Genomic DNA, 14,403 nt, shown 5'->3' with positions numbered 1-14,403 from the left:
TTTATGAACTGACAATGGATAATATTACAGATCTTCCGATGGACATATTGAAGAACCAATTAGTGAGAAACTGTTCTTTTTCCATAGTTCAATGTCTACTGTACAAGGGATCTAATCTAGATGTTTTGTATCTTTAACCACTTCGCAACACAGCCAATTTCTGTTTTTTTCCTTCCCTTATTCCAAGAGCTAAAAAAAAATGTATCCTTCCCTCCGCATAGCTATATGAGGGCTTTCTATTTGCAAGACAAATTGTACTTTTGAAAGGCATGATTAATTTTATCATGTGATGCACTGGAAAGTGTGAAAAAATTCCATGTTCCTTGTACATGAATCAGAATCTCTTCTTTGTAGCTACGTTACTCCACTTTCTACTAAATCTTCTTTTCTCTCACTCTGTGGTTTAATCATTAATCCTAACAAATGGTGATAAGTGAAATGATTCTAAACAAATCAAATTTGCTATGATTTACCTCAAAATTTGGACTTTGCAGAATCTGAATTTTGAGAGATTTCATTAGTGCAAATTCATCCAAAACTCTGGCAAGTCAGTGGCCATTTTCTTGTATTCTGAACGTTGGGAAATAGTTATTAAACACTAAACTTTCATGCTCAACTTTTCTCATTCTTCCCTTTACTTGTCCCACCAACACTGCTCCCCACTTAGTCTTCAACTTCCTTATTCTTCTCCCTTCAGGTATCATGACAGGTGACACTGCTGACTAAGCCCCATGTGGCTACTTGTGTAGCATTACATGCCACTGTGTGAGGCATGGAACATATCATTAACAGGTATCAGGCCACATGTAACCTTGTGGGCATAGTCAGAGTTGGCCTACATCAGGAGACCCAGACGAGCATCCGGTCAGAAATGGACAGGACCGGACAAGTTTTGTGACGACTGAGGAGAAGTGAGTAGAACGTATATTATTTTTTAATCCATCCCCAGCAGATTCAATTCAATTATGCAAATAAAATCTCTTACAGTCAGGTGCCAACTAGATTCTCATTAGCTTTTTTCATTGCTTTATATACTTGTGATCACGTGACTTCCCACTCATGCTAAAGATACAGTTGATTCCTGCTGAAGATACAGTTGATTCCCGACAGTGAGCTTATTACACGCTATCAGGATTTTGAAATATGAAGTCACATAACATAACAAAATTTATTTTGAGCCCTGAAAACAGTTTTATGTATTTTACACTTATGCCTTGTGCAAGGTCATCAAATCGAAGAACATTTCACTGACTATGAAGTCATGTCTTGTATATAGCTTGTTATTTTCTTTGGTAACATACTTGATGCAAAACCTGAAAGTTAAAGAAACTAGACAAGAGAAGTATAGAGGCTTTTGAAATGTGGTGTTGGAGAAGGATGCTATCAATACCATAGATGGCCAGAAGAACAAACATCAATTTTGGAGCAAACCAAGCCAGAAACGTCACTCGAAGCAAGGATCACCAAGCTATGACTTGACTACTTTGGACCAATCATACGAAGAAAGCAATCACTGGAGAAGGACATTATGGTTGGAAGAATAGAAAGAACATGTCGAAGAAGAAGATCAGCAATTCGATGGCTTGATACTATCAAGATAATGGTGGAGAAGATCCTGGTGGACCTATCTTGGCTTCCATAAGATTGAATGTCTTGCAAAGTGTTCATCCATCAAGTCGCCATGGACCAAAACCGAGATGAAGCTAAATCTTATATGAATACAGTGGGTGAGAATTTTTCTTTTAATGAAAGTGAGGCAGGATTAACAGTTTGAAAAGTAAAAGTAACATTACAAGTGAAGGATGATCAACAGATTCTTGGATAAAGCCAAATTTATTTAAAAAAAAAATCAAAAATTTGGCAATTGAAGGAATAATGTAAAATATTTCATTCTGCAAACATTTGGCATTTTTTGAAAGGATATATAAAAAGTCTAAAATATTTAGTAGAACAATTTTAGGAGAAGAAGACACGAGATGACCGGAGTCAGGACCAACTTATGGACACTTCTGCCACCACTGGTGCAGATAAATTTCACTTCCACTGAAATATCTCCAACAGTTTGCGACTGGCTACCAAGGTCACAGATGGATTTTGTTGAGCAACCTCGAATGGCTACAGAAGACGACTGTGATCCTGCAAAGATGTAAATGATTAGAATTGCAATTATGCATTGAGTAAGAAGATTGTTAAAGTAAAAAACAGGTTTGTAAACTACTGATGTAAAATGCTGACCAAATACTGAACGTGTGCCTGTGTCCTAAACCTTACAAACATCAGATTTAGGCAAGGGGCAGCTGAGCATATGAAAAATGAAAATCAGAATTAAACTTGGATGATTTTCATTCTATTTTTATCTATGTGCCATCCACGTTTCAGTTTTTACATCCATGTGACATCCGTTTTCTTACATCTACAGCAGGGGTCTTCAACCTGTAGCTCGAGAACCACATGTGGCTTGTGGTTATCACCCGGCTATGTGCATTAGCATCAGGTGTAGCAAACAGTTGTTATGATCAGATCTCTAGATGGTGACTTTTGTGTGTAGTCGTGAACAAAAGAGAAGATCTGAATGGGGGTAAGATAGGAAATCCTGGAGCTTGGCATACTGCCCTGGTCTGATTTCAATGGAAAAGCTTTGGCTATCATTATACCGGTATTGGGAGCTCTGGGTGTCACTAATGTAAGTGGGTCAAATGCTGGATGTGGTCCACAAGCTTTCAAGGTCAGAAATGCTGATGATCAGAACAAAAAGTATGTAATAAAAAACAATTTCCTAAATAATATTGGAAAAATATTTGTAAAAATTTCATATTCTGTATGGATTCTGACTTTTTTACACACCCATAGACTAGAATATGCGAGAATATGTCTCATCTGAGATTTGTAAGAAAACGGAACATTCTGCAATTTCTTTCTTTCGGATAACCATACCAAGAAAAATGAATGAATGAATAATATTGAATAACATGAGTTGGTGTGCTCTCCATGTGCAATCTAATCAAAGATGGTAAAGTTCAAATCCAATTTATTTGCTCATCTACCAAAGTGCCTTTGGTCCATGAGACTCATACCATGACCTATTCTCATCCAATTGTGGCTCAGACTAGATTACGGTAACATCTACAGGGATCTGTGAAGCAACGGAAGCCTGGTATCGGCACTCACTTGTTGGACAACTGCTTTTTTTATTTCAATGTACAAATCCAATTAGACTTTTCAACCCATCCCAGGTTTTTTTCAATATTTTTTTCAATAATTACAAAAAGCCTGGGATGGGCTGTAAAATGTCTACGGTAATTGGATTTGTGCATTGAAATAAAAAGCAATTATCCAACAAGTGAGTGCCTATACCGGGCTTCCTTTACTCTACTTTGACTTTCCACTAGCACCACTACTTGCTTCACGGGGTGCCGACTTATCTTCCTTCTACAGGAATCTGTGAGACCAGGTTGAAACTAGTAAAATAGACTTGGTACTCCAATGATCCATCTGCGTTTTATCCATTTTTAACTGATATATTGCTAAGAGTCAATGGATAAAAAAGGTCAGACAACCTGCTTCGATTAAAAAAATGGGCTGAAAAAGAAACTAAGAAGCAAATAGAAAGCATCTAGGATGACAGGATGACACCTGAGAAAAAACTGGTCCATGTCCATCTGATGGTAATACACGAATGTGTGAATTTAGCCTTACCCAAATTAAAGGTATGAAAAGCTCTTAGATCCCAAAGGGACAAAATGGAATTTTTCTTTCTGTTGTCCCTATTATTGCACACTTTCAGTGAAAGTCAGTTCTATGATATGGGTTATATGTATTTCCTATTCATTTTTCGTCCTTCATAAATGCACTCCTAATGGGCATATCGGAGAACAATTTACTGAGCACAAAAGTGTTTTCTTTTTGTAGATCAGTGTTAGAAAGAAATTCTAAGCAAATGATTTGCCTCTTGAGGAGTGATGTTAAAAAAAGGAATTATTTTTTGGTACCTGATATTTTTGTTGTTTCTAAAAGACACATATTCTCATCCCCAGTGCATTGTAAAGTATCTGAAGTGTAACACCAGGTGGAGTCAGCAGATATGCAGGTCCGGCAGACCTGCCCATTAAGGACAGAGCTTCGTGATGGTACTAAAGTCAAACAGGAGAACAAAAAAATAAGTAAAACAATGACATGACTCCATAAGTTTTACACCATAATGGTATCTTTTAACCCAAGTCTTTCAAGGACAGCTTCATTAAAATTTCTTAGCAAATCAAAAGCACTCCTAAGCCTCTAACTGTCCTTGAAGAGGTGAATGATGCTATCCTATCCTCCTCACACACCAATCTTCTTCATTGCTGTGCTACCACACAGTACCGATACGATTTCTTTAGTGTTTCCCTCCCTATTTCTATTGCTGATCGGTGAGCTGTGAGTTTCTCTTACTATCCAGATTCATCACAGAACAACTGCTGCATTCCCTGCCTCTGCTTTTAAACAGGCTATGAAGTATGTCTTGATTGGCTGCTTCATACCATGTGATTTGCATAATTTTGGAGCCCAACTTCCTGCATTTCAATTGAAGCAAATGGCAAATTGTTAGAAATCACAAATTTCAGCAAATCCCTAAAAAGTCGACACAAATTTGACTCATATCGAATCAATTTACACATTTCTATTCATAACATTTTTTTTATGTTTTTTCTGTTGGGGCATACAAAAACAACAATTCTACCACTATTTTTTGCATTTTAAATGGGCTCTTTATATAAATATATATATATTTATTTATATATATATATATATATATATATATATATATATATATATATATATATACACTCACCGGACACTTTATTAGGTACACCATGCTAGTAACGGGTTGGACCCCTTTTGCCTTCAGAACTGCCTCAATTCTTCGTGGCATAGATTCAACAAGGTGCTGGAAGCATTCCTCAGAGATTTTGGTCCATATTGACATGATGGCATCACACAGTTGCCGCAGATTTGTCGGCTGCACATCCCAAAGATGCTCCATACAAGGCAGGATGGATCCATGCTTTCATGTTGTTTACGCCAAATTCTGACCCTACCATCCGAATGTCGCAGCAGAAATCGAGACTCATCAGACCAAGCAACGTTTTTCCAATCTTCTACTGTCCAATTTCGATGAGCTTGTACAAATGGTAGCCTCAGTTTCCTGTTCTTAGCTGAAAGGAGTGGTACCCGGTGTGGTCTTCTGCTGCTGTAGCCCATCTGCCTCAAAGTTCGACGCACTGTGCGTTCAGAGATGGTCTTAGGCCTACCTTGGTTGTAACGGGTGGCGATTTGAGTCACTGTTGCCTTTCTATCAGCTCGAACCAGTCTGCCCATTCTCCTCTGACCTCTGGCATCAACAAGGCATTTCCGCCCACAGAACTGCCGCTCACTGGATTTTTTTTCTTTTTCGGGCCATTCTCTGTAAACCCTAGAGATGGTTGTGCGTGAAAATCCCAGTAGATCAGCAGTTTCTGAAATACTCAGACCAGCCCTTCTGGCACCAACAACCATGCCACGTTCAAAAGGCACTCAAATCACCTTTCTTCCCCATACTGATGCTCGGTTTGAACTGCAGGAGATTGTCTTGACCATGTCTACATGCCTAAATGCACTGAGTTGCCGCCATGTGATTGGCTGATTAGAAATTAAGTGTTAACAAGAAGTTGGACAGGTGTACCTAATAAAGTGGCCAGTGAGTGTATATACCGTATATACTCGAGTATAAGCCGACCCGAGTATAAGCCGACCCCCCTAATTTTGCCACAAAAAACTGGGAAAACTTATTGACTCCAGTATAAGCCTAGGGTGGAAAATGCAACAGCTACCGGTGAATTTCAAAAATAAAAATAGATGCTCCATACTGTTCATTATGGCCCCATAGCTGTGCCATATAGTGCTCTGCACCATTATTGCCCCATAGCTGTGCCATATAGTGCTCTGCACCATTATTGCCCCATAGCTGTGCCATACAGTGCTCTGCACCATTACTGCCCCATAGCTGTGCCATATAGTGCTCTGCACCATTACTGCCCCATAGCTGTGCCATACAGTGCTCTGCACCATTGCCCCATAGCTCTGCCATATAGTGCTCTGCACCGTCCATTATTGCCCCATAGCTGTGCTGCTGCTGCTGCAATAAAAATAATAAAACACATACTCACCTGTCTTGCTTGCAGCTTCTCGGCGCCATCTTCCCGGCGTCTCCCTGCACTGACTGATCAGGCAGAGGGCGGCGCGCACACTATATGCGTCATCGCGCCCTCTGCCTGCAGTCAGTGAGGAGAGAGAGACGCCGGGAAGATGGAGACAGCGCCCGGCGTGTGGAACCAGGACAGGTGAATATGACATACTTACCTGCTCCCGGCGTCCCGCTCCTTCCCCCTGCCTGTGTTCGGTGCCGCAGCCTCTTCCTCTGTCAGCGGTCACCGGCACCGCTTCATTAGAGAAATGAATAGGCGGCTCCGCCCCTATGGGAGGTGGAGCAGCCTATTCATTTCTCTAATGAGCGGTCCCACGTGACCGCTCAGGGGAAGAGGCTGCTGCACCCGGAGACCGTGGGACGGGCAGGGGGAGTGACAGGATCGCCGGGACTAGGTAAGTATGCCTCAGCGCCCTCTCCCCCTCACCCGCCGACCCTGCCACAGACCGTGACTCGAGTATAAGCCGAGGGGGCACTTTCAGCCCAAAAATTTGGGCTGAAAATCTCGGCTTATACTCGAGTATATACGGTATATATAATATATTTGTTACCACCATAATTGCTTTTTTTATTGGTTTACTATTTGTGCAAATAATTGCACATGCAATTACTTTTTTTACTTTTTTTAAAGTTGCTACATATACTTTGATGTTGAGGCAGCTGTACAATAGCTTTTGTATTGTTTGTCAAGTCATATTTTTAATAGAGACGTTTTTTGGTACATACACCACTGCTCTGGTGGTATATTTTCTTACTATAACAAAATAGCAAATAAAAAATACAGCTTTACTGAATAAAAAATGCACCAGATTCACCAGTACATCACATATCAATATATCAATCAATTCTCAGTGACACTAAGTGACTATACAGCATTGGCACTTCCCTATATATATTACACATAGTGGCTATACAGCTACAATACTTTCATATATATCACACACAGTGACTATACAGATACAGTACCTCCCTATACATCACACATAGTGACTAGACAGTTACATTACTCTACACTACTTCCTTATATATCACACTGTGTGACTATACAGCTACAGCACTTCCCTATATATATATACTGTATATATATATATATATATATATATATATATATATATATATATATATATATTTATACAGCACAGAGCAAAAGTTTGGACACACCTTCTCATTTAAAGATTTTTCTGTATTTTCATGACTATGAAAATTGTACATTCACACTGAAGGCATCAAAACTATGAATTAACACATGTGGAATTGTATACTTAATAAAAAAGTGTGAAACAACTGAAAATATGTCTTATATTCTAGGTTCTTCAAAGTAGCCACCTTTTTGCTTTGATGACTGCTTTGCACACTCTTGGCATTCTCTTGATGAGCTTCAAGAGGTAGTCACTGGGAACTGTCTTCCAACAATCTTGAAGGAGTTCCCAGAGCTGCTTAGCACTTGTTGGCCCTTTTGCCTTCACTCTGCGGTCCAGCTCACCCCAAACCATCTCGATTGGGTTTAGGCCTGGTGACTGTGGAGTCCTGGTCATCTGGCGTAGCACCCCATCACTCTCCTTCTTGGTCAAATAGTCCTTACACAACCTCAAGGTGTGTTTGGGGACATTGTCCTGTTGAAAAATAAATGATGGTCCAACTAAACGCAAACCGAATGGAATAACATGCCGCTGTAAGATGCTGTGATAGCCATGCTGGTTCAGTATGCCTTCAATTTTGAATAAATCCCCAACAGTGTCACCAGCAAAGCACCCCCACACCATCACACCTCCTCCTCCATGCTTCACTGTGGGAACCAGGCATGTAGAGTCCATCCATTCACCTTTTCTGCGTCGCACAAAGACACGGTGGTTGGAACCAAAGATCTCAAATTTGGACTCATCAGACCAAAGCACAGATTTCCTCTGGTCTATTGTCCATTCCTTGTGTTCTTTAGCCCAAACAAGTGTCTTCTACTTGTTGCCTGTCCTTAGCAGTGGTTTCCTAGCAGCTATTTTACCATGAAGGCCTGCTGCACAAAGTCTCCTCTTAATAGTTGTTGTAGAGATGTGTCTGCTGCTAGAACTCTGTGTGGCATTGACCTGGTCTCTAATCTGATCTGCTGTTAACCTGCGATTTCTGAGGCTGGTGACTCGGTAAACTTATCCTCAGAAGCAGAGGTGACACTTGGTCTTCCTTTCCTGGGGCGGTCCTCATGTGAGCCAGTTTCTTTGTAGCTCTTGATGGTTTTTGCAACCGCACTTGGGGACACTTTCAAAGTTTTCCCAATTTTTTTCGGACTGACTGACCTTCATTTCTTAAAGTAATGATGGCCACTCTTTTTTCTTGCCATAATACAAATTCTAACAACCTATTCAGTAGGACTATCATCTGTGTATCCACCAGACTTCTGCACAACACAACTGATGGTCCCAACCCCATTTATAAGGCAAGAAATCCCACTTATTAAACCTAATAGGGCACACCTGTGGAGTGAAAACCATTCCCAGGTACTACCTCTTGAAGCTCATCAAGAGAATGCCAAGAGTGTGCAAAGCAGTCATCAAAGCAAAAGGTGGCTACTTTGAAGAACCTAGAATATAAGACATAATTTCAGTTGTTTCACACTTTTTTGTTAAGTATATAATTCCACATGTGTTAATTCATAGTTTTCATGCCTTCAGTGTGAATTTACAATTTTCATAGTCATGAAAATACAGAACAATCTTTAAGCGAGAAGGTGTGTCCAAACTTTTGCTCTATACTGTATATATATCACACTGAGTAGCTTTACAGCTAGAGCACTTCCCAGTGTCTATATATCATGCTGTCACACTGAGTGACTATCCAGCTACAGTGCTTCCCTGTATATCACACTGAGTCACTATACAATTACATCACTTCCCTATAACATTCGGTGACTATACAGCTATAGTACTTCCCTATATATTGTGCTGAGTGGCTATTCACCTACAGGACTTCCTTATATATGACTTTAATCTTTTAAAACTGGTACACCAGCATGGAAGTAGTAGATTAGTAGATCACAATTGGATTAGGCTTTTTCTATTCCCATGCTGCGTGCTCTGAGCTCCCATCCCTACATAAGACAAGCATAAAATGAGATCTTTTGCCAAGTGACCTGTGAATTTAACGAATTTTCAATTCAAAGTCGATTCTCCGCAGATCAGACACAACTAATAAAGGTAAAGTGCAACATAAGGCCACAAGGACAAATCAAAGATGGTATTCATGTAACATGGATTGCGCAAATTCAAAATATCATATTAAATCCTGTATTATGTAAGCATTAGAAGAACACCCGTTGAACAATAATGCAAATTTAATGCAGATATATCAATGCCATCTTTTTTCTGGGAATGTTTTCTATTCTGGTGCATAGTAGTTTACAGTGCACACCCAAGAAATACTACGTCACATTACTGAAAGCATCTGTATCTGTCAGGAAATTAAATTGTGGTTCTCAAACTACAGGCGTATGTTGAAGGAGGCAGAAGTGGATGACTTACGTGAAGGGATCGTAGGATCACAGTTGTCACTGTTGCAACAGGAAATGCCCATCCTTATGTATCCTTGCTGTATGCTCAAGCTGCCATTGAAGCTGCATTCAGCTGGAGCGACGCAAGACCTGATGAAAGATACTTCAGTCGTTGCACCTAGAAATAAACCAAAGATGTTTTTTTACATACTAAGATTTTCCAACTTGTACAATCGAGAGGTTTTTTTTCTGGCATGGGACAATCCTACTTGCTAGAAAAAATTCTACTTAAAAAGTTGGTCACAAACTACCCTTAAGTTGTGGACCGCGCAGATCAGTTGTTGTTCATGGGGAAACCTGGTAGTGAGTGTCTACTTTCCCTGCAGAGCCCCCCCAGGGGAAACTAAGTATTACACAATGACTGTTTAATACAAGACTGATCAGATGCACCAGAGTGAAATGCGGTGTACTGTTTATATAATAGACAAAACACTCATTTATTAATGCTGTATTTTACGGATTATAAGACGAACCAGACCTTAAGACACACCTCAAATTTTGGGGTGGAAAATAGGATTTAAAAAAAAAATAAAATGGTGGTGCGTCTTATAGTCCAATTTAATGGTAGTTTACCTGGAGGGGTGGCGGCAGTGAAGTGGGGTCACAGGAGGCAGGGTCGCTACCTCAGGAGGCCAGCAGCGGCAGGAGGATAATGCTTTGGGCTCTGAGTTGGAAGGAGGGAGTGTCCAGGTGGTGCAAGACATAGGCGCCGGTGAGTGGAGTCCCCTTTCCCATTGATTTCCCTGTGATAGGCTTTGAGTAAATGGCTGCTGGAGGCAGTGCCTGCGCAAATTGAGATCTAGGGAGGTGAGATTTCATCACCCGAGGTCTCAATCTGCACATGCATCCCCTCTGGTTTCCATTTTCCTGAAGCCCATCTCAGAGAAATCAATGGGAAAGGGTACTCTCCCAGGCCTCTGGTAGAGGACCCCAGAATGAGAAAGGACAACAAAGACCACCCCCACTGGGGAAGAGAAGGAAGTTTTGGTATATATATATTATATAAATAATAGATAGATAGAAAAATAGATAGATAATAGATAGATAATAGATAGATAATAGATAGATAATAGAAAAATAGATAGTAGATAGATAATAGATAATAGATAGATAATGTACAGATAATAGATAGATAATAGATAGATAATAGACAGATAGATAAATAGATAGATGATAGATAGATAATAGATAATAGATTATAGATAGATGATAGATAGATAGATAATAGATAATATATTATAGATAGATGATAGATAGATAGATAGATAGATTATAGATAGATAGATTGATAGATAATAGAGAGATAATAATAATAATAATAATAATAATAATAATAATTTTTATTTATATAGCGCCAACATATTCCGCAGCGCTTTACAACTTATAGAGGGGACTTGTACAGACAATAGAAATTACAGCATAACAGAAATCACAGTTCAAAACAGATACCAGTAGGAATGAGGGCCCTGCTCGCAAGCTTAAAAACTATGAGGAAAAGGGGAGACACGAGAGGTGGATGGTAACAATTGCTTTAGTTATTTGGACCAGCCATAGTGTAAGGCTCGGGTGTTCATGTAAAGCTGCATGAACCAGTTAACAGCCTAAGTATGTAGCAGTACAGACACAGAGGGCTATTAACTGCATAAAGTGTATGAGAACATGATGCGAGGAACCTGATTATTATTATAATTTTTTTTTATTTATTTATTTTTTAATAGGCCACACAGGGATAGTTGGGTTAATGCATTGAGGCGGTAGGCTAGTCTGAACTAATGCGTTTTTAGGGCACGCTTAAAACTGTGAGGATTGGGGATTAATCATATTAACCTGGGTAGTGCATTCCAAAGAATCGGCGCAGCACGTGTAAAGTCTTGGAGACGGGAATGGGAGGTTCTGATTATTGAGGATGCTAACCTGAGGTCATTAGAGGAGCGGAGGGCACGGGTAGGGTGATAGACTGAGACCAGAGAGGAGATGTAGGGTGGTGCTGAGCCATGGAGTGCTTTGTGGATGAGGGTAGTAGTTTTGTACTGGATTCTGGAGTGGATGGGTAGCCAGTGTAATGACTGGCACAAGGTAGAGGCATCGGTGTAATGGTTGGTGAGGAATATGATCCTGGCAGCAGCATTCAGGACAGATTGGAGCGGGGAGAGTTTGGTAAGAGGGAGGCCGATTAGTAGAGAGTTACAATAGTCCAGATGAGAATGAATAAGTGAAACAGTAAGAGTTTTTGCAGAGTCGAAAGTAAGAAAAGGGCGAATTCTAGAAATGTTTTTGAGATGCAGATAAGAAGAGCGAGCCAGTGATCGGATGTGGGGGGTGAATGAAAGCTCGGAATCAAGGATGACCCCAAGGCAGCGGGCATGTTGCTTTGGAGTAATGATGGAACCGCACACGGAGATGGCAATGTCAGGCAAAGGTAGGTTAGTAGAGGGAGAGAACACGAGGAGTTCAGTTTTTGACAGGTTCAGTTTCAGATAGAGGGAGGACATGATGTTAGAGACAGCGGTAAGACAATCACTGGTGTTATCTAAGATAGATAGATAATAGATAGATAATTGTGAGATAGATAGATAGATAATGGATAATAGATAGATAGATAATAGAGAGATAGATAATAGATAATAGATAGATAATAAATAGATAATAGATAGATAAATAGATACCGTAGATAGATAGATAGATAGATAGATAGATAGATAGATAGATAGATAGATAGATAGATAGATAGATAGATAGATAGATAGATGTAGCTTTTAGGTGATTCCATCTTACCAAGTTATGAGCTATACATAGGATGGGTGATGATGACTTGCTGTCTGCAGAGTGCAATATGGCAAGGACAATGATTGGTCTTGAAAATAGTACTTTGTAAGGCTACACGGAGCCTGCCGCCACATGTCCAGTGGAAATTGATATGAGTGGTGGAACTTTGAAAGGCAAAGCACTTCAGAAGTTTTGGGAACTTTTTATTTTTCCAAGGATCAGCTTTATTCATCTAAATGCAATTGAATACTGCTCTCACCACGTTACACTCCAAAAGATTTGGCTTAATCATATAACTCACCAACAACAGTTTCCGTGTATGAGGATCCACAAGTATAGCCTGAACGACAAGTCACAATGCTGCCTGCGCATGATGCAGATGTGGACACGCACTGCGTACATGAGAGGGCATAGCCTAAAGAAATGACCAGCACATTGAAATCACCTGAATGATCATATTTAAAGAAATTTAAAAAATGAAAACACATTTGCTATTATTTTATTGTTATTGCAATTTTTTTTATTTTTTTTGTATCTGTGATATTTATTTGTAATATTGTTGAATGTTATAATATTTACTATTATTGCATCTAATTATTTCTTTAATACATACTTTTTTACTGGTAATATTGGTTTCTTTATTATATTTAGATTATTATTATTTTATTGGCTTGCTATTATTAAAAGTGCTTTTATTTTTCATTCATTTTTGTAGTATTATTTTTGCTATTATTAATATTGCTTTTCACTATGATATTTAGAAATTATTATTATATTAATTTTAAACATTTTAGGTAATTTGCAATAATAGTATTATTAATTTTACATTACTAGATTTTTTAGATATTAGTATTATTATTTACCTTTATCATATTTACTAATAGCAATATTGTACATTGTTATAATAATCAGAGATATAAAGAAACTTAATTATTTTGACTTATTAACTGTAATATTATATTTTTAATAATAGTCTTTTTTATTATATTTAGACTACTAGTATATTATTGATTTTCTTTTCAGCATTGTTCTTGTAATTAGTAATATAGCTTTTGATTAAAAGATTTAGGAATTATTATTGCATTATTTTTATTTATTTCCTGTAATGTTTTAATTATTTATTTTTGTTAGATTTGCATAATAACATTATTTTTATTTTTGATGTTTTTTTATTATTGTTTCTTTTGTAATATTGAATATTTTTAGATCATTAGAGTACTAAAATTATTTATGGATTCATACGAGAAATCTAAAAACTTACTTGTTGCTGAAAGAGTTGAGAGGAGGCTTAAAATTCCAATTGGGGAGCTCATCATTTATTGTGCAGTAGAAATTTTTGTTGAGGTCTTGTCGTTTCAAATGAAATAGGAATATTAGGTGAGATTCATATTTATACTTTATTGTTGGAGGTAGGGCATAGGAGGAGATTTTGAGGAAATGTAAACTTGCTCAATAGGAACTGGAACTTCAAGTTTAACTTATCACTAGAGGTGACCAAACTTGTTTGAAAAACCAATCTCAAATTCAGCACGAACAAAATTTTTGTTGAGGTCTTGTCGTTTCAAATGAAATAGGAATATTAGGTGAGATTCATATTTATACTTTATTGTTGGAGGTAGGGCATAGGAGGAGATTTTGAGGAAATGTAAACTTGCTCAATAGGAACTGGAACTTCAAGTTTAACTTATCACTAGAGGTGACCAAAGTTGTTTGAAAAACCAATCTCAAATTCAGCACGAATCATTCGGATTCATGTTCGGATTCCCGAGCACTTTCCTTCAAAGTTGACAAAACAGGCAGGAGGCCACACTTCCCACTCAAAATGTTTTGGGATAAAACTATGGTGCCGACACCAGGCCACATTTCCTAATCAAAATCG

The 14,403-nt window shown here is 38.6% G+C and overlaps 1 protein-coding gene across 1 annotated transcript; it reads right to left on the bottom strand.

Annotated features, from left to right (window-relative positions):
- Positions 1 to 1,814: 1,814 nt before the first annotated feature.
- On the bottom strand, positions 1,815 to 13,927 carry LOC143770464 (phospholipase A2 inhibitor and Ly6/PLAUR domain-containing protein-like). The gene is made up of 5 exons (XM_077260104.1): positions 13,786 to 13,927; positions 12,826 to 12,939; positions 9,730 to 9,876; positions 3,990 to 4,130; positions 1,815 to 2,136 (listed from the first exon to the last, which is right to left on the bottom strand). Exons 1-5 carry the CDS (start codon positions 13,838 to 13,840, stop codon positions 1,943 to 1,945), a joined length of 651 nt encoding a protein of 216 aa, XP_077116219.1. The 5' UTR covers positions 13,841 to 13,927; the 3' UTR covers positions 1,815 to 1,942.
- Positions 13,928 to 14,403: the final 476 nt, after the last annotated feature.

Source organism: Ranitomeya variabilis, chromosome 4 (assembly GCF_051348905.1).
Source record: "Ranitomeya variabilis isolate aRanVar5 chromosome 4, aRanVar5.hap1, whole genome shotgun sequence".
NCBI classification, from domain to species: domain Eukaryota; kingdom Metazoa; phylum Chordata; class Amphibia; order Anura; family Dendrobatidae; genus Ranitomeya; species Ranitomeya variabilis.
Note: the sequence above shows the minus strand (reverse complement) of the source record. Positions and strands in the feature narration are given on the sequence as shown.

Bases quoted from the DNA above. Each gene is read 5' to 3' on its own strand.
- LOC143770464 (XM_077260104.1), bottom strand. From the start codon at position 13,840: ATGATGAGCTCCCCAATTGGAATTTTAAGCCTCCTCTCAACTCTTTCA. The intron at 12,940-13,785 runs GTAAGTTTTTAG...TCATTTCTTTAG, and splicing joins CTCAACTCTTTCAGCAACAA to GCTATGCCCTCTCATGTACG. The intron at 2,137-3,989 runs GTACCAAAAAAT...ACATCTTTGCAG, and splicing joins AGAAACAACAAAAATATCAG to GATCACAGTCGTCTTCTGTA.